The sequence below is a fragment of the Alosa alosa genome, chromosome 23, assembly GCF_017589495.1.
Source record: "Alosa alosa isolate M-15738 ecotype Scorff River chromosome 23, AALO_Geno_1.1, whole genome shotgun sequence".
Lineage (NCBI taxonomy): Eukaryota > Metazoa > Chordata > Actinopteri > Clupeiformes > Clupeidae > Alosa > Alosa alosa.
This window is the reverse complement of record NC_063211.1, coordinates 4,120,616-4,140,223: the sequence shown is the minus strand read 5'-3', so window position 1 is coordinate 4,140,223 and position 19,608 is coordinate 4,120,616. Positions and strand designations below refer to the sequence as shown.

General features: G+C 41.5%; 2 protein-coding genes across 3 annotated transcripts; both read left to right on the top strand.

The window, feature by feature from the left end:
- The first annotated feature begins 252 nt into the window (after positions 1–252).
- Positions 253–8,132, top strand: f7l (coagulation factor VII, like). 2 transcript variants are annotated; one of them, XM_048234905.1, is made up of 8 exons: positions 253–394; positions 687–850; positions 3,321–3,345; positions 3,529–3,645; positions 5,245–5,391; positions 5,989–6,080; positions 6,454–6,574; positions 7,278–8,132. In XM_048234905.1, the coding sequence occupies exons 1-8, from the start codon at positions 301–303 to the stop codon at positions 7,823–7,825; spliced, it is 1,308 nt and encodes a 435-aa protein (XP_048090862.1). In that variant the 5' UTR covers positions 253–300; the 3' UTR covers positions 7,826–8,132. The 2 variants fall into 2 exon arrangements, with proteins under 2 accessions (XP_048090862.1, XP_048090863.1); XM_048234906.1 differs by having other exon boundaries at positions 254–394; positions 3,532–3,645.
- A 3,086-nt stretch (positions 8,133–11,218) lies between these two features.
- Positions 11,219–18,393, top strand: LOC125288684 (coagulation factor VII-like). The gene is made up of 8 exons (XM_048235235.1): positions 11,219–11,388; positions 11,505–11,668; positions 11,863–11,887; positions 12,016–12,129; positions 14,603–14,743; positions 16,058–16,170; positions 17,292–17,415; positions 17,665–18,393. Exons 1-8 carry the CDS (start codon positions 11,319–11,321, stop codon positions 18,228–18,230), a joined length of 1,317 nt encoding a protein of 438 aa, XP_048091192.1. The 5' UTR covers positions 11,219–11,318; the 3' UTR covers positions 18,231–18,393.
- Positions 18,394–19,608: the final 1,215 nt, after the last annotated feature.

Below are 19,608 nucleotides of genomic sequence, written 5' to 3'. Positions count from 1 at the left end.
ATTAGCATTTTATTTATATATGTTCACTATTAATATGAATTTCACTGTGCCAGTTAAAATAGGATAATTTAAAAGATACTCTTTATTATTGTTATACATATTTGGAGATTGATGCCATTGGTCAGATTTTTCAGTTTTCACCTAGACATCGCAGCACCTCCTGCTGTTCAAAGTGAAAGGAAACGTTACCCCTATTTTGTGTGTGTGTGTGTGAGCGGACGATAATGTCTGTTTTTTAGCATGATGGGAAAACAGTGATGACCTTTGATCGTGCTCATACAGCCTGGTGGGATTAGCGTAATGGAGTCCAGAGCTTTGAGAGTCGACACAAGTCAGCTGCTGCAGTTGGTTCTTCTGTTCATGTGTGTTCCGGTTTGCCACGGGTTGCCTGGAGGTATAGAACAATATCTGTTGTGGAATGAGGGTGTTTATATGCCGTTGTGGGAGTTGCCAGCCTATTAGAATATTGTCACATACATAGTAGTAGTCAGTTCATATTTTATGCCAGTGTCTACATCTCGGCATTATTAATGGTGCGATTGATCACAGATCTGATTGCATGACCATTTATCTGTTTAGCTGCTTCATTCTTTTCTTACCTCTCTGTGTGTCCGTCCACATATCTAACTGTGGTACATTTTGTTTCTTGTTATCTTTTATTTTATCAGTTGTTTCTCTTGTTTCAGTTTTCTCAGACAGATCACATGCCAACCAGGTTCTCCTACATCGATCACGGCGTGCCAACTATTTGTTTGAGGAGTTAAAAGTGGGCAACCTGGAAAGGGAGTGCCTAGAGGAGAGGTGTTCTTATGAAGAAGCACATGAGATTTTTTCCATCCCAGAACAACTGGTGAGAAAACACATTGAAATCATTTTGATGACATTGAGAAGTTTGCATAAGGAAAATCTTAGAATTTGTTTGCTTTAAATAATGCAGTTTTAAGTAATGGACAGTATTCAGTGTCCAGTATACTTTTAAGCCCTTTCATGTTGATACTTTTACATTTACAATAATTCTTTTAGGAGATTAATTCATTAATCCCTATATTTTCATTGAAATAGATGCTGTTGTATGGACTGACAACTTTTACTGTCCATATTATTCCAGTGATAGCATCTCTTAGTAGAATTTAATTGCAGCATTTTTAACAAACTGTAAAAGGCTAGGGACAAAGGCCAAACAGATGTGGCCGCAGTGATAGCTGGACGGGTCAGCACTGGCAGGTACTGTCACACTGATGAGAATGATGGAAAATGAATGTTCTAATCTAAAGAAAAGCTGGGTTCACTGACGGAATCTTTTGATAGAATGTTCAAAACCTCCCTGCTGAAAGGTTACATTTGACAGTGAGGAGTGGGAACTTGCCTGAGACTAATGCCATGGAAGAGTGGGGACTAATGTGACTAATCCATTTCTATGATTTAGACCAAGAAACAGTGTCACTTTAATCTCTGAACAGCAACGAAAAGGATTGACTGAAGAGTGTGTTGGTATTTTTCGGTGCCCCCATTAAAGGGACACCAGGCAAGCCTGATGATGCTTTTTCTCTACGAAACTCCCCCTCGCTCAGTCTGAAGCTCTTTTCCTTTTCTTTGCATCTTCCGTCAAGGGTTTTCGCTGCTTTTTCGCCGGCTCTGTCATTATACACACGTTCGCTAGCGTTTCGTTAGCCTGCCTCTATGCTGTGGATGCAGGATGTAAACTGATTCTGCTTCGGTCAGCGGGTACGATACACTGAACTTGCAAGCGGGATATTCTTCCTACAGGCAGTAGGGGCGGGCGAGAGAGTCTTAATTCGCCCTGCAATGAGTCATTTAACCATATACCGACTTACGAAGATGAGTAATTAACACGAAAACGTTGCCTGGTGTCCCTTTAAGGGCTTGCGGTTTGTCTGGTTAAGTTGCTGATCGGCTCATAAACGGCCACAGCAATGAAGAGGAATGGCCAAACAATTTGTCGGTATTTATTGGCAGAGAACCCATCATGAGAGTGGAGGGGGATGGGTCTGGGACGCCAAATACCACTGTTGAACCTTCTGGAGGTGTCGTGGGGCCTAATTCAGTAAAACACCCATTGAGGAAGGTGCCTGCTTGATAACCCCAGTGAAATGCTTTTGAAGGTTGCTCTGTTGGTGATGTTTTTGTGTCCACAAAGGTTGATTTGTTGGTGATTTTGTTTTTGAAAATGGTTGATTGTTGGTTGGCCACTGTGTGAAATCCACTAGCACAAGGAATTTAACATGTCCAGTGTATATTTGAAAAATGCTAGAAAAAGCATGTTTGTGCTACATAGTATGCACCACTTTGGACTCAATATTTCTAAATGGGAGAGATTTGTTAAGGTAAATTTCCTCAAACACCTTAAACACCTTAAACACCTTAAACACCTCAAACACCTTAAACACCTCAAACACCTTAAACACCTTAAACACCTCAAACACCTCAAACACCTTAAACACCTCAAACACCTCAAACACCTTAAACACCTTAAACACCTTAAACACCTCAAACACCTTAAACACCTTAAACACCTTAAACACCTCAAACACCTTAAACACCTTAAACACCTTAAACACCTTAAACACCTTAACATGTAAATAATAATTGCAAATGTTTCATTACATCAGGTGCTAATCATATTGAGCCTCCAGACATAATAAGGCAGAACTATGTGAGTTCATCACTCAGGCACTGATGCCTAGATAACAGGATTCAGGTGAACTCTTTTGTGTACATTTGTTTTCCTTAAGTTACATTTGAGAATTGATCTCAGATCAAAAGTAGCATGGCTTCTACAAAACATTTCTATAAATGAGGCCCCTGGTCACCCAAGAACAGGGATGCCCAAATTCTTCCCAACTCATGTAACCACAAAAATCACTTTGTTACTCACTTGTGTCATGGGCCTCTTGATCTCTGCCATCCCCCACACACACACACACACACACTGTTTAAAATTGTGGTCAGATAATGAACTGCAGCTAACCCTTAAAAAGCTACTGGGACCGACATTCCCAGTGGCTGACATACACCGGGCAAATGTGGGCCCCAATTTGGATACCCCTGCCCTGGGAATATCTGAATAATAGTACTATGGTGGGAAGGACAAGCGGTAAGCAGAGATGTATTCTGTGGAAGGGAAGGTCAAGAGACAAAAAGAGTGGACGAATAGAGTCATAGGTCTCCACAGATTTCACAGAAAGTTTAATGTATGATTATGTACTCATTAGCTATTGAGTTAGCAGCTCTCTTAGACCTTTGCTTTCGAGTCAAGTAAGATAATATATGTCTCTGTATGTTCCCTCCTTATGTTACAGAGTGAGTTCTGGACAAGATATTCAGGTAAGGTGTGTGTGTGTGTGTGTGTGTGTGTGTGTGTGTGTGTGTGTGTCGTGTGTGTGTGTGTGTCCAACGCCCATATGGAAAGCTCAGTCTCTATACCATACACGTGGTGGATAACCCTAAAATTGTTCTATCCACGTTATTTTGGTAAATGACACCCTATGTGAGTGTTTTCTTTGACAGTAGACTTGGACCAATGTGCAGCAAAGCCATGTCTGAATGGGGCCACCTGTGTTGACCAGGTGAACGCCTACATCTGCATTTGTCCAAGTGGATTTGAAGGGCGAAATTGTGATAAAGGTAATGCATCCTACTAGCCTTACATAGCCGGATTTTAATTCTATTCACAATTTGAGTCTGGTATCATGGAATTGGATTTGATTGTGGTGCATGTTCTCTTTTCTGTTCATTTTTAAACGTTATTGCACTGTCAATATCTTGTGAAACAGATACAATTGCAAAATCTAAACACGCAGCTTCGCTAGCAGATACATGGTCTGTTGGGCCCCACCGTTGACTTGAATTCAGCGCTGCCTGGAAGGTGCTGGCTAGGGTTAGGGTCATGGTTATGGTAATGGTTAGGGTTAGGTTTAGGGTCATGGTTAGGGTTAGGTTTAGGGTTAGGGTTAGGATTAGGATTAGACAGGGGCACCACCAAGGGGTGGCCAGGGGGGGCCGCGGCCACCACAACATAAACTCTGTCCGTCCCTTTGGCCGACGCAAAATGTGTCCAAATTCACACCCTGTGTTGAAATCAAATCAAATTCACATTCATTGTTGAATTGCTCACGGAGTACTTATCACACATAAATCACGGAGTACTTATCACACATAAATCATACATGGCATTTAATCATATTTCCATTGTGCACACAGCGCTTCGTCTATCTCCACACCCTTTACTCTCGGTGGTATATCTCACAAACACTTTGGTCAAAACATAGCAAACCATATATCAAATGCTTTCCAAATCAAAGAATCAAAAGTTGGTCATGGCATGCACATGTAAGGGATGCCAGCTAGCTTAGCTGTGCTTGTGGAACGTTGGTAAACCTCACTCCCCAACGCCTCAAGAGTGCTGCTGGCATGCGAGCCAGTAGCCTGGGCTATTGGCTCAATTGTTAGCACGCTCGCCTCCCAATCCGAGGTGCTGCTGTTCGCGGGTTCGAGTCCGGGCGTGTGCAGGGCTGAATCGCGCAGGTTCAACACAACGCAGGTTACACACAGATCAACTGCTTTTGAATAGATATTTCTATCAGCATGCTTAGGTGGCATGGATGTAGACACAAAGTGTTTTCCCTAATGTAAAGGCTGACCTAAGATATATGCAAGCATGATCACATCATACTTTCCCAGATATGGGTAGGCTAGACTGTCTTGAAAACGATATAGCCTAGCATATGAAGAGCTCTTTTCCAAAACTCTATAAATCCATTTTTGTAAACATTAATTTGTCTTGTTATTTAATTGTGTTTTTCAGCTAATATCAATATTTTTATAATATCACAATTGTGTTGTTTTGATTGGGTAACAATTACCCAATTATAGTTCCAAAAACAAAATAATAATTTAAAAAACGATTTATGAAAATGCATTAAAAGGTTAAAATGGAGGCTAGCGTTTTGGATGTGATATATTACTCTGTTAATATTATATAATCTGACAGCACACAGAGCATTTCTTTTAAAAACGGGTATTGTGACTAGTTTCCTGAGAATTTTTGTTGTGTTGTTTGTGTGTGTGTGTGTGTGTGTTTTGTTGTGTTGTTTGTGTGTGTGTTTTGTTATTTGTGTGTGTGTGTGTGTGTTTTTTTTGTGTGTGTGTGTGTGTGTGTGTTTTGTTGTGTTGTTTGTGTGTGTGTGTGTGTGTGTGTGTGCGCGGTTTGTGTGTGTGTTCAAGCCACAATATTACCAGCCAGCTATGGCTGTCTCTTTCGTAATGGGGGATGTGAGCACTTCTGCACAGAGACCCACAATGCATCACATATCTGCAGCTGTGCCCGTGGATACAGTCTGGGGCATGACAACACCAGCTGCACACCCCGAGGTGAGTGTGTGAGTCTGAGAAAGTCAATGTGCTTTCATATCTCATACATAACTCCTGGTACAACTGCTGTTGTCTTAAGATGCGCCATTGGCTACAGAGGTGTTTTCTAGAACTTACATTTCATAACCCTTACAGTCACATCACTGATGGCTTAAGTATGTAGCCTCCACCATTTAACTCATCACTTTATGCTGTGCTCTCATAAAACATCATACTGGCTTTTTACTGGCTTATACTCAGTTTATTTTAAGGTTTGAACGTAATACAAAGGCAATAACAGATAACAGATCATTTCATAATCAAAATGTCCTGGTGAAAAACAATGAAATTAGAGAAAGGCTGAAGTTCTGCTACACTCAAAACCAGAAATGACATCCTAGAAAGAGAACGTGTGAATTCTCCTCAGGACACATGAAGGATTTTGACCAGTTTGGTTGTTGACAGCTGTTGTTGGTTACTAAAATAGATGACCAAATCCAGACATAATTAGTATCAGAGGTTTGCAAGTTAAACATGTGGAGCATCAAAGTTATGTTTGTTAGAAATGTGAATCATCCTGTTAAATCCTATTCCTTCATAACTTTCTCTGATACTCAGTGAAGTACGCCTGTGGAAGACCGAGGGTGTCGGACTTCAACCCCAGAATTGTCAGAGGCTATGTGTGTCCGCGTGGCCAGTGTCCGTGGCAGGTAGCATATGCCCATCATATCCTATCAGAAATAAGCTCAGGAATCCTGTTGCCTATTGTGAACAGCTGTCAGAGTAAAACTGGCAAATGTTGAGACAAGGGTGAAACTGAGAGTTGAACATTCAAGGTTTTGAGCCCCCACTTCACCATGTTCCGTAACAGTTTCATTGATCATGATGATGTGATTATTAGGGGCCGGCTTTGTTTATTGGCGGGTTACCCCCGCCCGTATTTTATGCCTTTGGTGCCTAGTGTAGATGACGTCTGAGTAACTCATCTGAGCAATCAAAATTGGTCTAATGATGTAACCTGTATGTCCGAGTAAAGAATCTACAAAGAGAATGTTTCTCCTTTTTCCTTTTTTTGTACGTCAGGCGTTACTAAAACGTGGCGGGACGTACCAGTGTGGAGCCATTATCCTGGGGACTGACTGGATTCTGACCGCTGCTCACTGCGTGTATCGCACAGATCCTGCTCAACTGGAGGTGACTGTGGGTGAGTCTGCTTGATAGCCTACCTCACCACTGTAAACCATTTAGAAACCATTTATAGTACCAGTCAGAAGCTTTAGTATTACTAAATCAGGAGCAGGCAAAGATTGTGTCTCTCTTTGTGTGTGTGTGTGTGTGTGTGTGTGTGTGTGTGTGTGTGTGTGTGTGTGTGTGTGTGGTGTGTGTGTGTGTGTGTGTGTGTGTGTGTGTGTGTGTGTGTGTGTGTGTGTGTGTGTGTGTGCGTGTGTGTGTGTGTGTGGTGTGTTTGTGTCCATTTGCATAGGGGCAAGGGTCTGCAGTCGTCTGACCGCTCCTCATACTGTTGTATTAGATCTGTAATAACGTCGGGCTGCTTGTCTGTGGCCCAGATTGGTGTGATGTGTGCAGCACCATCGACATTGATGGATATACATCGGCTTGATAAAGAAAGAGACTTGTTGCAGAAACATGTTAAATGCGGTTAAATGCGTTAAATCCTTTTTTTTCTGCAAATCGTCAAATGCGTCTTTTTGTTATTACCCTTGCAGGTGAACACCATCGTCAAATGTGTGTTTTTGTTACTATCCTTGGAGGTGAACACTATCGTCAAATGTGTGTTTTTGTTCCTACTCTTGCAGGCGAACACCATCGTCAAATGTGTGTTTTTGTTCCTACTCTTGCAGGCGAACACCATCGTCAAATGTGTGTTTTTGTTCCTACCCTTGCAGGCGAACACCATCGTGAAGTTACTGAGGGCTCAGAGCAGGTGCGTAATGTGACGAAAGTCCTTCTGCACGAACGCTACGACCACGCTACCAAAGACAACGACCTGGCCCTGCTTCGGCTCAAGTCCCCGATCACCCTCGGTAATTTCATCATCCCAGTCTGTCTTCCCCCGAGTCATGGTACCTTCAGCCGCACACTGGCAGGTATTCGCATGTCCATCGTCAGCGGATGGGGTCGGTTGGCACAGTCCGGACCACCCTCGCCTATCCTCCAACGATTAGAGGTCCCGAGGGTTCCGAACCAGGAGTGCACGAACCACACAGGCCTCCAGGTGACTCGCAACATGCTGTGCGCTGGCTTTCAGGAGGGCGGGCGCGACTCATGCCAGGGGGACTCTGGTGGGCCTCTGGTGACCCGCTACAAAAGTACCCATTTCCTGCTGGGCATCGTGAGCTGGGGGAAAGGGTGTGCCTCTGCTGATTCTTATGGCATTTACACGAGAGTGGGCAACTACCTGCAGTGGATTGAGAAAAACACCCACATAGCCTGAAAATAGGAGAAGCCGAGGGAGATTACAGCTGCAACCCCGAGACGTGAAGTTTCATACTGTATATATGGCCAACTATCTGTATGAAATGATTGAAATAAAAAAGGAGTATACATGATTTTGTTGCTTGTGAAAATAAAGGAAGCATAATTCAGCTCCACAAACATGGCCAGATGTTTATGATGACAGTTAAATTGGAATGGAATGATCTGGAACTGCATTCCAACATCTCTGAATAAAAAAAGTGTGGTCTGTTTTTTAATTATTAATTCCCAATATTGAAACTTTCAATAAAATATGAAAAACAGTATCAAAGTCTCCCTCGTAGTCATCAGTTTGGTTTGAAAATTGCTATACATAAGTTGGATTCCACAGGATCATGTCTACCACTGGGGCATTACATAACAACCTCTGCTAATGCAGCCTAAATACAAGCAACTGGGATTGATTAGGGCTTTCAAGCTAAAATGTTAAAGCACATACAAACTAGTGGGATGCATCTCTCTCAATTAGTGGCTTGCAGATGTACAGCACTGCGGATAGATAACGTCATTTACCTTTGACAAGTGCTAGCAACACACCGCAAATCTGAGGGGTCTTTGAGTAATTATTAACGCCCCCACCTACCTCTAGTGTTCATGGGTCCAGGTTTGATTGCAGTGCGGGATTGTGGACATTAGATGAATGGTTAACATAATGCACAGCAACTAAGGTAGTGCCATCTGACTGGGAGGTCATCAAAGTATAGCTTAGCTACAGCGCACTTAGGTAATCTGGCTTAGTCTCATAATGAAAACAATGAGGAAAAATCCAACCTTGCAGGGAAGCAAATTTATTCAGAGACAAAACAATTACCAATAAAGAAAAACATACGTGCCACATTGGTTCCTCTGCAGTTAATACTTTGTAAATCCTTGCCTTTCCATTAAAACAGCTCTTATATATTTTCCTATGACATCCAATGAAGTTGGAGAATACCTAACGAGTCATTTGAGACCCTTCCTTTTTGCAGAATCTCTCCAGATTGTCCAGATTCCTCTGGTTCTCCATGAATTCAGATCAGGAGACCGAGATGGACAAATGAGAAGCTTGACTTTGTCTTCAATAATTTTTGCGTTGATCTGAACATATGATTTGGATTACTGTTGGAGGATTCAATGATTCACTTATATACATGGAATATCGATCACACTGTTGTTGGGTAATTGTTATAGTTTGATTTATCTTTATTTTACTGTAACACAGCCCAACTGCTGTTTGATTGATATTACCTAATGCACAGTTTAACTAAACCAAAAAAACAACATTCGAACAAAACAACAAATCAAAACAACAATGAAGAAAATCATTTTGAAAATAAACTTATCTTTATATATATAAAACAATCTGACTTACAAGTGATTTCAGTGTGTTTGTTAGCGTGGAATTGTTCAGGTCATGTTACTTGTCATAAAAGAATGGAATAAGTCTTTTATAAAATGTGAGAGCCTTTTTCTTCCTTCATGTTGCTGTCTGCCTGTACGGTGCTGCCTTCTGCAGAGAAACAGGTTGCAAATGTCTCCCTCATGTGGATGTTCTCGTATGCAGCACTGCTGTTCTCTGTTTTCATGAGGATCTGGATAAGATAAAAAATTAGCCTAGAAATCTAGACGTACCCTAGTGGCAGCAAATGTAATTTGCAGATGTTGAAAGCCAGTTAAAAAAGGGAGGGGAGGGAAATGCAAAGGCCTCTCCCACATCCTGTGAGGGTGGGGGTCACTGGATAAGCAGTGCAAGGGCTGATGAAACAGTGCAGGAGTATGCTAAATGTAAACAGGTAAACAGTGCAGTGCAGTCAATGTAAACAGGTAAACAGTGCAGAAGTAAAGAGTAAACAAGTGAACAGGTAAACAAGTAAACAGCTAAAGTGCAAATGCTAGACAGGAGGTGTAGTTTTGTTCAGCAGTGTTACAGCCTCTGGAAAGAAGCTGTACCTGAGCCTTCTGGTGCGGGAGCGCAGGCTCCTGCATCGCCTGCCAGATTTGAGTAGACTGAAAAGACCATGGATTGGGTGGGTGGCATCCTTGACAATGGATTTGGCTTTGTTTGTACAGCGTTTGTGATACAGTATGTGTTGTGTTGAGCCAATAGTCCTTTGGGCAGATTTCACTACTCTTTGTGATCGGCAGAAGTTGCTGTACTATACAGAGATGCAGTTTGTGAGTATGCTCTCAATGGTACAACGGTTTCTTAAGGGTCTGTAGAAAGTGAAGGCACTGAAGCGTTCACCAGACTGGAGGAGTTGAGAAGGAACTGAAGAAGAAACTGAAAGCTAGACACACGTTCCACCTCAGCACCGCTGTGTGTGAGAACATCCAGTTGTCTTCATCAATGTGCAATAAGTAATATCTGTTAGATATGATAAATTGATTAAACCTAGCACTACAAACCCTCCTCAGGAAGGAAAAGGCCAAAAAACTGAAATGAAAGTAGGTTATTTCAAGAGAGAAAGAGCAGTATGGACCCTTTCAAGAGAGTTCCATTCTCAGCATCATAGTTGGCCCCACAAGACTTCCTTTTCAACATTCCATATGTTATCTTAATGCAGAGGAAGTAGATTGGGGCCCAAATAGAACGTTCAAGCATTGTTTTTGTTTTTATTGTTGAAAGGGTCTATATGACAGCAGTACATGACTTGCACATGTTTGCTGATTGGTGGGTATAGTAAAGGAGTGTATCATCAAACAACACTCTGATACTCATGCAGAAAAAAATATAATGATCATGACAATGACGGTCCCCATGAGATTATTCCAATAAATTTGGCCCACTGCCCAATATGAGTTTGACACCCCTGGTATAGACACTACTCTTACATGAGAGCATTTCCAAGAATTGTTGGTTTGGTGAAATGGTTACTCAGTCTTTTTCAAAATGAAGCTTTATCTGATTTTTGATAGGAAGAACAGTTTCTCCCCGGAAGACAACTGATATAGTCCAGTTCTGTACAAAAGATTTTGTACAGTTTTGTACAGTTTTTGCACAGTTCTGTACAGTTCAGTACAGTCCTGTACAAAATATCTGATTGTTAGAAATGCTGAATATAGCTATCTCTGTCAACCAACAATTTGTCTTTATGCGGCTTAGTTTGCCTTTAAGTTAGGGTGGATTAAAATGGTGTAGAATAGTGCAATATACTATTGCAAAATTATATAAAAGTTTATTTTTTTGCGACTTAATAACAGGCTACATATTCAACAAAAAATTTAATTCTTTCTCACTTTCTCCAGAAACGAAGTATTTCTGTTCCATCTGTTCAGTATGGAATATTGTGATTGGTTGTTGAATTATTTGCCTAACCTATTGATTCTAGCTCCAGCATTACACTGTAGAGATTGCTGGGTCTGAAAAGAGACTTTGAACACACCACGATATACAAACAGGAAAACACAAAGAACAGAGGGAAGAAGACAGGAACAAACTTTACCTTAAATCTCTCACTCAATGTCTTATCAGCATGTTGCATCTGGAAGCATTCTATCTTACATCATTGTTAATAACGCTTTGTAATTGCTACCCAGTTTCAGGTAAAAAAAACAAAAACATTTTATTTATCACTTGATAGTTCTGTACTGTGTAGACTTATTAACCTACGTGTACGTGTGTCGTCTCTGCATGCCGGTTGTCGTATGACCACTAACAGTGTTCTTGGTGCGCGATGAGGCCCACGGGGTGCTGCAGCGTACTCGAAGGGCCAACTCGGGCTGGTTTGAGGAGATGAAGCGGGGCAACTTGGAGAGGGAATGTTTAGAGGAGCTGTGCTCCTATGAGGAGGCGCGGGAAGTGTTCGAGCGCACAGAAACTACGGTGAGAATTTTTAAAACATCTTGGTCTGTTTTTTATTTATTTCATATCATTCTCTTCTGCTTTGAGCTGAGCCATTACAATCAGTGTGACTAATGTGAAACGTGATAATTCTATTGCTTTCATGCCTTTGCTTAAATTGCGAGAATAACAGCATTGTGTTTGTGTACATATTTGTACGGAATTTTCTTCTTTAGAATGAATTTTGGAGTAAATATAATGGTGAGCCCCTTTTCTGTATTTTCTGTATTCTAATAATAATGATCTAAATTAGAGCAGTTTCAGATAAAACATACCATCTCATTGCAACAACAATCTTACGAGTGTATGTTGCTTTTCATGCCTGTCAGTTGTAGATCACTGTCAAACCAACCACTGTGCCAACAATGGGATCTGTGAAAGCCGTTCAGACTCCTACACGTGCTTCTGCCCACCTGGATTCAGTGGGAGGACCTGTGAGCAAGGTTTGAGCACCAAAGCACCCAAAGTGTCTCGTCAAATAATATCTCAAGACCTATCTCTCAAGAGCTCAGTTTCTCAAGACCTATCGTCTCTTTCAAGAGTCCTTCCCTGCCAAATATCCCAGAGGTCCCCACGTACTATAGAACATACTGTATTCTTTCACACAAACTTACTTCACAGACGTACGTCAAAGACCACTTGGAGATGCAAACCAAAGATTTTAGAGCGGAGCGCTTAGTTAAAGGGCCACCAGGCAACGTTTTCATGTTAATTAATCATCTTCGTAAGTCGGTATATGGTTAAATGACTCATTACAGGGCGAATGAAGGCTCTCTCGCCCGCCCCTACTGCCTGTAAGAAGAATATCCCACTTGCAAGTTCGGTGTATCCTACCCGCCGACCGAGCACAGCACAGAAGCAGGCTAACGAAACTCTAGCGATTGTTGCAAACGTGTGTATAATGGCAGAGCCGGTGAAGAAGCAGCGAAAACCCTTGACAGAAGATGCAAAGAAAAGGAAAAAATCTTCAGACCGAGGGAGGGGGAGTTTCGTAGAGAAAAAGCATCAAGCTTGCCTGGTGTCCCTTTAACTTCGAAACAGGCATTTTACTTTGGATAGACAATAGCAATACATCATAGGAGTGATTAACGTCAACAAATCTAGACTGGAGTAATTCAACATTTGACACCTCCGGTATGTTTAGTGTTCTAAAAACATCAAATTGTCCGCTATAGTTACCAAATTCATAGCCAATGAGCCAGAAGTGAACATACATGGATGGCTATAAAAGTTGTGCTTTCATTATACAACTACACACGACAAAATACTTTTATAACTCTTGAGCCAGCTCCTTACTATGTGATCTCAATGATGATGCAGCGTTTGTTTGCACCTCCAACAGCATGGCGTACCTGGTAACCGCCTGGTTACCGCTCAAAAATGCCGTCAAACGCCCACAAATGCCCGTATGTTTGTGTGAAAGAATTGAAATGTATTCACCTTATTCCACCACGCCCATTTTAGAAATGTATTTTCTTCCGCCTTGTGCTTAGTCGGCTAGTTCCGGCTAATTAGCTTCATTGGGATAACACGGCAGAAGAGGATGGAGAGGCTAACTTGGGAGGAAACGAAAAATGGCATCATGGAGGTCAGATGGCAAGATTGTACTTCGCCACCCAAGGCTATTCACCCCTACTGGCCATTCTCAGCACAGTATGTCAATACATAATTATAATAATATGTTCTTATAAAGTGCTTTCTTTATTTTTACCCAAATTCCAATGTATTATTTGGTTATTTACTGGGTAACACCTGACATACAGTAAGAGTGACATGACATTGTCATGAACACAAGAATCCTAATCCTAATCCTAATTTGTTATGACAAAAACCGAATAACAGAAGCGTTATGTCATAAACGTTTATGACTTGTTCATGACAGTGTCATGCCACTCTTATGTCGATACTGTCAAGTAAAGTGTAACCATTTACGGTCTTAAATGCTAAACTTCCTAGCTCACCAATCTTATCTTATCTTATGTTTGGTAACCATGGTAACTAGTTCTAGTCATCACAGAACAGCCGCTCCTAAATCAGGGTTCTCCTAACTTCAGATAGGAAAGGTATATTACAGAAATGTCTTAAGTCACCAAATTCCTAAACAAACGTTCCTAACGTGAGAATGACCCATGACAAATGATGCCAGTCATCTCGATAGAACTCTGCTATCTCAATGAATCGCAATGGATGTACTGCTTAACGGGAAGTTAGGACACAACGCGGGCAAAGATGGCGCCCCCCGTGTTTGTGCGTGGAATAAGGTGAATATACTAAAATATTTTTCCAAATTACCCTACATCAGGTATAGGCTGAAAAATTAAACCTATTGAAAACTGACGTCAGGGATGCATACCCTGTTTTAGCTAGAACAGAATTGCACAACTTGAGTCCAACAGGCCACTTAAGCACATATGACCTTGAGAAACCCAAGGCCTATATGCTACACCAAGCTGGGTCACAGGAACAGGAAAGCCAGGTAATATTTTAGGTACGTATGCAGACATTTGCAGTTGCGTATCCTGTCTGCTTAAAGGTGTGGTCACTGGTCAGTGATGTGCACAATGTAGTGTTTATTAAGTGTTTATGTTTATATTTAAATCTCTTAGCAGGCGCTTTTTGTCCTAAACAACATACATTATATTTGAATCAAGTGTTTTGTTTTTGTTTGGGGGACAGGCTGCCCCCACTTTGTTTGTTTCCAGTTTTCAGAGCCTGGGCTGCCCACAGAGACCAGGTTTTTTACAGTGTACTCACAGGAGGGGCAGTTAGCGGATCGTGAGGAGATATTTGCTGAATGTGACAAAAAAAATGGGCTTGAAATCGCGTACAATTGCTAACTGCACCTTTAATGTTGAACTGTCTTCAATGCTATTGATGTCTAACACAGCTGTCATGATGTCATGATCTTCCTGACAGATAACAAAGCCATCCTTGAGTCGTGTCTGTATGACAATGGCGGCTGTGAGCATTTCTGTGAGGAGAAGGAACGCGGGCGCTACTGCACGTGTGCTGACGGCTACTTCTTAGGACCTAATGGAAAAAAATGTTTCACTCAGGGTGAGGCAATCCCATACATGCTAAGCAGTTGTTAAAATAATGGATCAAATAATGCATATAATTACCAAATCCATGACTGAGAATATGGTGATATGAACAGGGGAGTCTGAGGAATAGTTAAAGCCCAGTCAGTGATGGCCAGACATGCAGTGGTAGAATGGTGGTGTGCTCCAGCAAGTTGCTTGGTAACATGCTCGACGATTGGATTCACAATATGAATAACATTTATTTGAACCGTATTATAACCCAAATAGTCGGTAGGCCTTTATCATTTCACTTGTTAGATGGGCAACAAGTGTTGAAATATATATAACTACAGTTTTCTCATGACGATGGGGCCTTGAGTGAAGAGACTGCTGAGGGGGAAGGGGGTGAGGACAAAACTATATATTTTTTAGTCAATATTATAGTCAAATTATAGATACATTGTTGATATTGTATCATATATGTCTGAGCAAGTGTGTGTCTGTGGGGCCGGGCGCTGTGTGTGTGTGTGGGTGGGTGGGTGTGTGTTTCTCTGAGTGAGTATGTGTGTGTGTGTGTGTGTGTGTGTGTGTCTGTGTGTCTGTATGTGTGTCTGTGTGTGTCTGTTTCTCTGAGTATGTGTGTGTGTGTGTGTGTGTGTGTGTGTGTGTGTGTGTTTCTCTGAGTGTGTATGGGTGTGTGTGTCTGTTTCTCTGAGTGTGTGTGTGTGTGTGTGTGTGTGTGTGTGTGTGTGTGTGTGTGTGTGTGTGTGTGTGTGTGTGTGAAGGGGTGTCTTTGTGATCACAGACAGACACATAGTAGGCAGGCCCTCATTAGTCATTCTTCATCCTGGTGCGAACATTTACTGTGTTAGCTTGCCAGCTGTTCATCAGGTTACAAACTTGCTTATGATTGGCCAATGCATGTGTGGAGGACGTTCTCAAGGGTGCCCCAAACAACAGGCTGAAAAAGAGGGCTGGTTAAAGGGCTAGTAAGATGACATTAGATTCTCGTGCATAGCTGGTTAGCATATTAGATTACCAATGTTTCAGAAAGTTAAACAAACATCATCTATCAAGTGAATGATTGATCAGAAGTATAATCTCCACCTCACCCTGCTCCATAAACTTGCTCCATGAACATGTTTACGTTGACTAATGTCAGGGCACATTTTTTGTTTTACTTTTTAAAGAAGGCAGAAAAGGCTGCTTCTTCAGTTAACAACCTGTTCTCCTTTCCTTTACATAGTTACAAGTTCGGTCCAGAACTCTAAGAAACTAAGCCTGTGTTTCCTTATTTTTCTTTTCAAATTCTCATTAAAGTTCAGTAGTTTTCTCCCACTCTCTCTAGAGCAAATCCCCTGTGGAAAGGCCCCACTGGACCCCACTGTGAAGGGAGTGTTGGATCCTCGGGCTCGTATTGTGGGAGGGTCAATATGCCCTAAAGGTCATTGCCCTTGGCAGGTAAACAAAATGTAAATGTAATATTTCAATGTATTCATGTTTGTCAGCCAGGCCTTGATTGCCTTATTACATCAGGGGATTTCAGACTGCATGCAGATAAAGCAGCAACCAGTTATGCTTAGGAGCTAAGGGAGAGATAACACCGTGTAGCCTATGTGTCAGGTGTCAGGGGTGCTAAACATGAATTTCCACCTGAGTGAACAAAAAATATTCTATTCTGTTCTATTCTGTAGATTCTAAAACGTTCCGTTCCGCCCCTATCAATGCCCCTTAGCTGTTCTAAAATCAGTGGAACCTACAGGCCCCCCGGGGCTTATTGTTCTATTCTATTCTATTCTATTCTATTCTATTCTATTCTATAGATTCATTCTATTCCATTTTTGATGTAAGTTTGTTGGAACATACACGGCTGGTAATGTGACAGTCGAACGCGACAGTGGAATTCTGTTAATCGTTTTATTACACACACTACTAGCGATGCGACCGGCTGTGTTTTCTGTATTATAGGCTACTCTGAACACTGGCTACTGTGATCGATTCAGCAAAGACACTGACCAGACAGCTGTTTTCTATTATGACGTTGTGGGAAAAAATTTAAGACTTTAAATTTCATGTGTTAAACATTACATTTCCTAATATAAACAACATATAAAAATGCTGATGGTTTACATACAGTATAATACGTTTGGGAAGAACTGTATTCTTCTTCAGTATTTGAGTCTCTCACTGCTACAAAATACATTTCTCTACATCCAACTTTAATATCACATCCCAGAGAACTTTGGATTTGCTGCTGGAACTTTGTTGCTGGTAACATGTCCCCGGTTGTGATTCTCATCTCCGATTATAATTAAAGATGGTACCTTTTTTCACTCCTGCCTTTGTTGCCTGGCTGTTAGAATTTTTTACCACAATGTATGAAATATCGCCTCGAGAAATAGAAAGGGGTCGATTAGAGCGATGTGACAGTTATGGTTGCACCTTTATTCCCCTTTGCTGTGTGCGTTGCACCATTCACTTGGATTCACATTTTATTTAATTTTGCCCGTCGCCTGCAATAAATCGCCGCTGCATTGCCAGCCCTGTGTGTAGGCCTTAATATATTATATTATAACCCCAAGGTTCTGCTGGTGTATAACAAGAAGGGTTTCTGTGGAGGAATCATATATAAGCCCATGTGGATCTTGACTGCTGCACACTGTTTGGAGGACATAAAACAACTCAAATACCTGGAAATAATTGCAGGTAAAATGTGAGGGAGTTGTAATGATCCTCTGTGTGCATTTCCTCGACACCATATTAATTGCAGTTCTAACATTGTCATTTTCCTGTGTAATGTTAGTTTACTGAGTTTCTAAGTTATTAATTAAAATCATATGACAATGGATCTATGAAATAGGATTAGTCAATAGGATACAGGCATGTCTGAACCTGATGTTAAGAATATAATTTAAAAGTTGTCCACGTGTTTCTCTGTGTGTGTGCATGTGACAGGCGAGCATGATCGAGACGTGGAGGAAGGCACGGAACAGACCATCATGGTGAAGCAAATGATTTCACATCCTAATTACGTGTCCAACACGGCCGACAACGACATCGCTCTCTTGCGTCTCCAACATCCAGTTGAGCTTACACCTTATGCTGTGCCTGTTTGCTTGCCAACACGTGCCCTTGCTGAACGCGAGCTTTGGGCAGTGCACTTCCACACGGTTAGCGGATGGGGACGTCGCAGTGAGGGTGGACCAACGTCCAGTATCCTTAGACGACTGAAGGTACCGCGTATTGGAACGCAGGACTGTCAAAGGGACAGCAATGTGTCACTAACCTTGAATATGTTCTGTGCTGGTTACATCGAGGGCAAAGAGGACTCGTGTAAGGGGGATAGCGGAGGTCCACTAGTAACTCATTATCGGAACACAACGTTTCTGTTGGGAATTGTGAGTTGGGGAAAGGGGTGTGCCCGACCCGGAAATTATGGGATATACACTCGTGTGTCGAACTATCTAGAGTGGGTGCAGGAGCATACCTCTGATTCAGGACTTAACATCACAGTGACATAATCAGAATATTTATATTGGTCTTACTCAACTCCAGAACACAATAAATCATTTAGACTGTACTTTCAATTGCTTTTTGTATTTAATGTGTGACATTGAGTGAATTATTTGACAAACTTGCGAAGTATATTTGATTCAGATACAAAATAAATAAAGGCAATTTCCTCCCCACCTCAGACCTGAGCTGCTGTGTTGCATTTTGTTTGTATTTACAATTCTATTTACATTTATAAATATATTTTCAGTATCAAAACTCAATGCCTTATGCCCAAGCATAAGCATTCCAATATAGAATGTTCCTGACCAAATGACACTTGGCACAGCAAAATATGTGGAATGTTACCGTCATTCCATGTGAAATCAACCGGTGCCTCCAACTCAATCCCTTCACATTTTCTTTATTCACTGATATTCTTCTTCTCAAAGTAAGGTCTGTGAAGTTATAGTTTTGATTATTTCTGTTTGAATGTTACTAATCAGAGAATTAGTTTTGCTATGTAAACAGTTCCCATACTTTACAGCAGTGGTTCTTATATTCTTGTATCCATATTGTTCCTTTGAAAGTGGATGCTCTGTTTATGCAAATTCAAATCTCTACCTGTGCAGTGATGAGCTTGAAGATAGGCTACTGTGTGGGCTTACCAGTGATAGGACACTTTGCAGCCTTTTTTTGCCACAGGAGTGTCATTGGATGAGTGTTAGTTATCCTTTGGAAAATAATAAATCAGATTGTCAAAGGCTCCCATTGATTTTAATGCCTTGCTGTTGACATAGCCTAGCTATTAGAGAAGACCTTTTCTGCCTCTGCCACCAATGCCCATCTCACAACATTTTCCAAAGTGAAACAAATTTTGTCTGATTGGAGAGGGAGTCATGAGACTTGCCCAGTGTTTTTGGGGGGTCACTAGAGAGAAAGTTTAAGAACAACTGCTTTCACAGTGTGATTTATGTGTCAGACACCTGACATCGGTGGCCACACCAGTCAAATGACGATTTGGCGATATGCAAATTGGTTTGGGTCTAAGGATGGTGTGACCAGATAGTTTAAATAGTCAGGGTTTAGGCATCCTTCGAGGTTGACGAGAGATGGCATTGGTCATCTCATCTTACGTGGACCACATACCGATTCATCCAGAGCAGATAGCTACTGACGCAGGGGGTGCACCCATGCAGAACAGCGGAACACTTCCAAACCACTTTATTCCCTCTTATCTCTAAACACACAATCAGTCACACACAGATATACTCAGGGACAGTACAGGGACAGAATGAAATAAAAACAGTCATCTCGCATGTGGAAGAACATGTAACAGAAACGTCAGGACATAAACTACTTAAACGTTTTATAAACTATACATTTCTGATTCCAGTACTCAGGAGT

What these genes read in the sequence shown, in the direction of transcription:
- f7l (XM_048234905.1), top strand. Translation starts at nt 301, where the DNA reads ATGGAGTCCAGAGCTTTGAGAGTCGACACAAGTCAGCTGCTGCAGTTG. An exon ending in GTGGCCAGTGTCCGTGGCAG is followed by an intron (nt 6,081 to 6,453) that starts GTAGCATATGCC and finishes TTTGTACGTCAG; the next exon opens with GCGTTACTAAAACGTGGCGG. An exon ending in TCAACTGGAGGTGACTGTGG is followed by an intron (nt 6,575 to 7,277) that starts GTGAGTCTGCTT and finishes CTACCCTTGCAG; the next exon opens with GCGAACACCATCGTGAAGTT.
- LOC125288684 (XM_048235235.1), top strand. Translation starts at nt 11,319, where the DNA reads ATGTTGCATCTGGAAGCATTCTATCTTACATCATTGTTAATAACGCTT. An exon ending in TCGAGCGCACAGAAACTACG is followed by an intron (nt 11,669 to 11,862) that starts GTGAGAATTTTT and finishes TTTCTTCTTTAG; the next exon opens with AATGAATTTTGGAGTAAATA. An exon ending in ATTTTGGAGTAAATATAATG is followed by an intron (nt 11,888 to 12,015) that starts GTGAGCCCCTTT and finishes CATGCCTGTCAG; the next exon opens with TTGTAGATCACTGTCAAACC.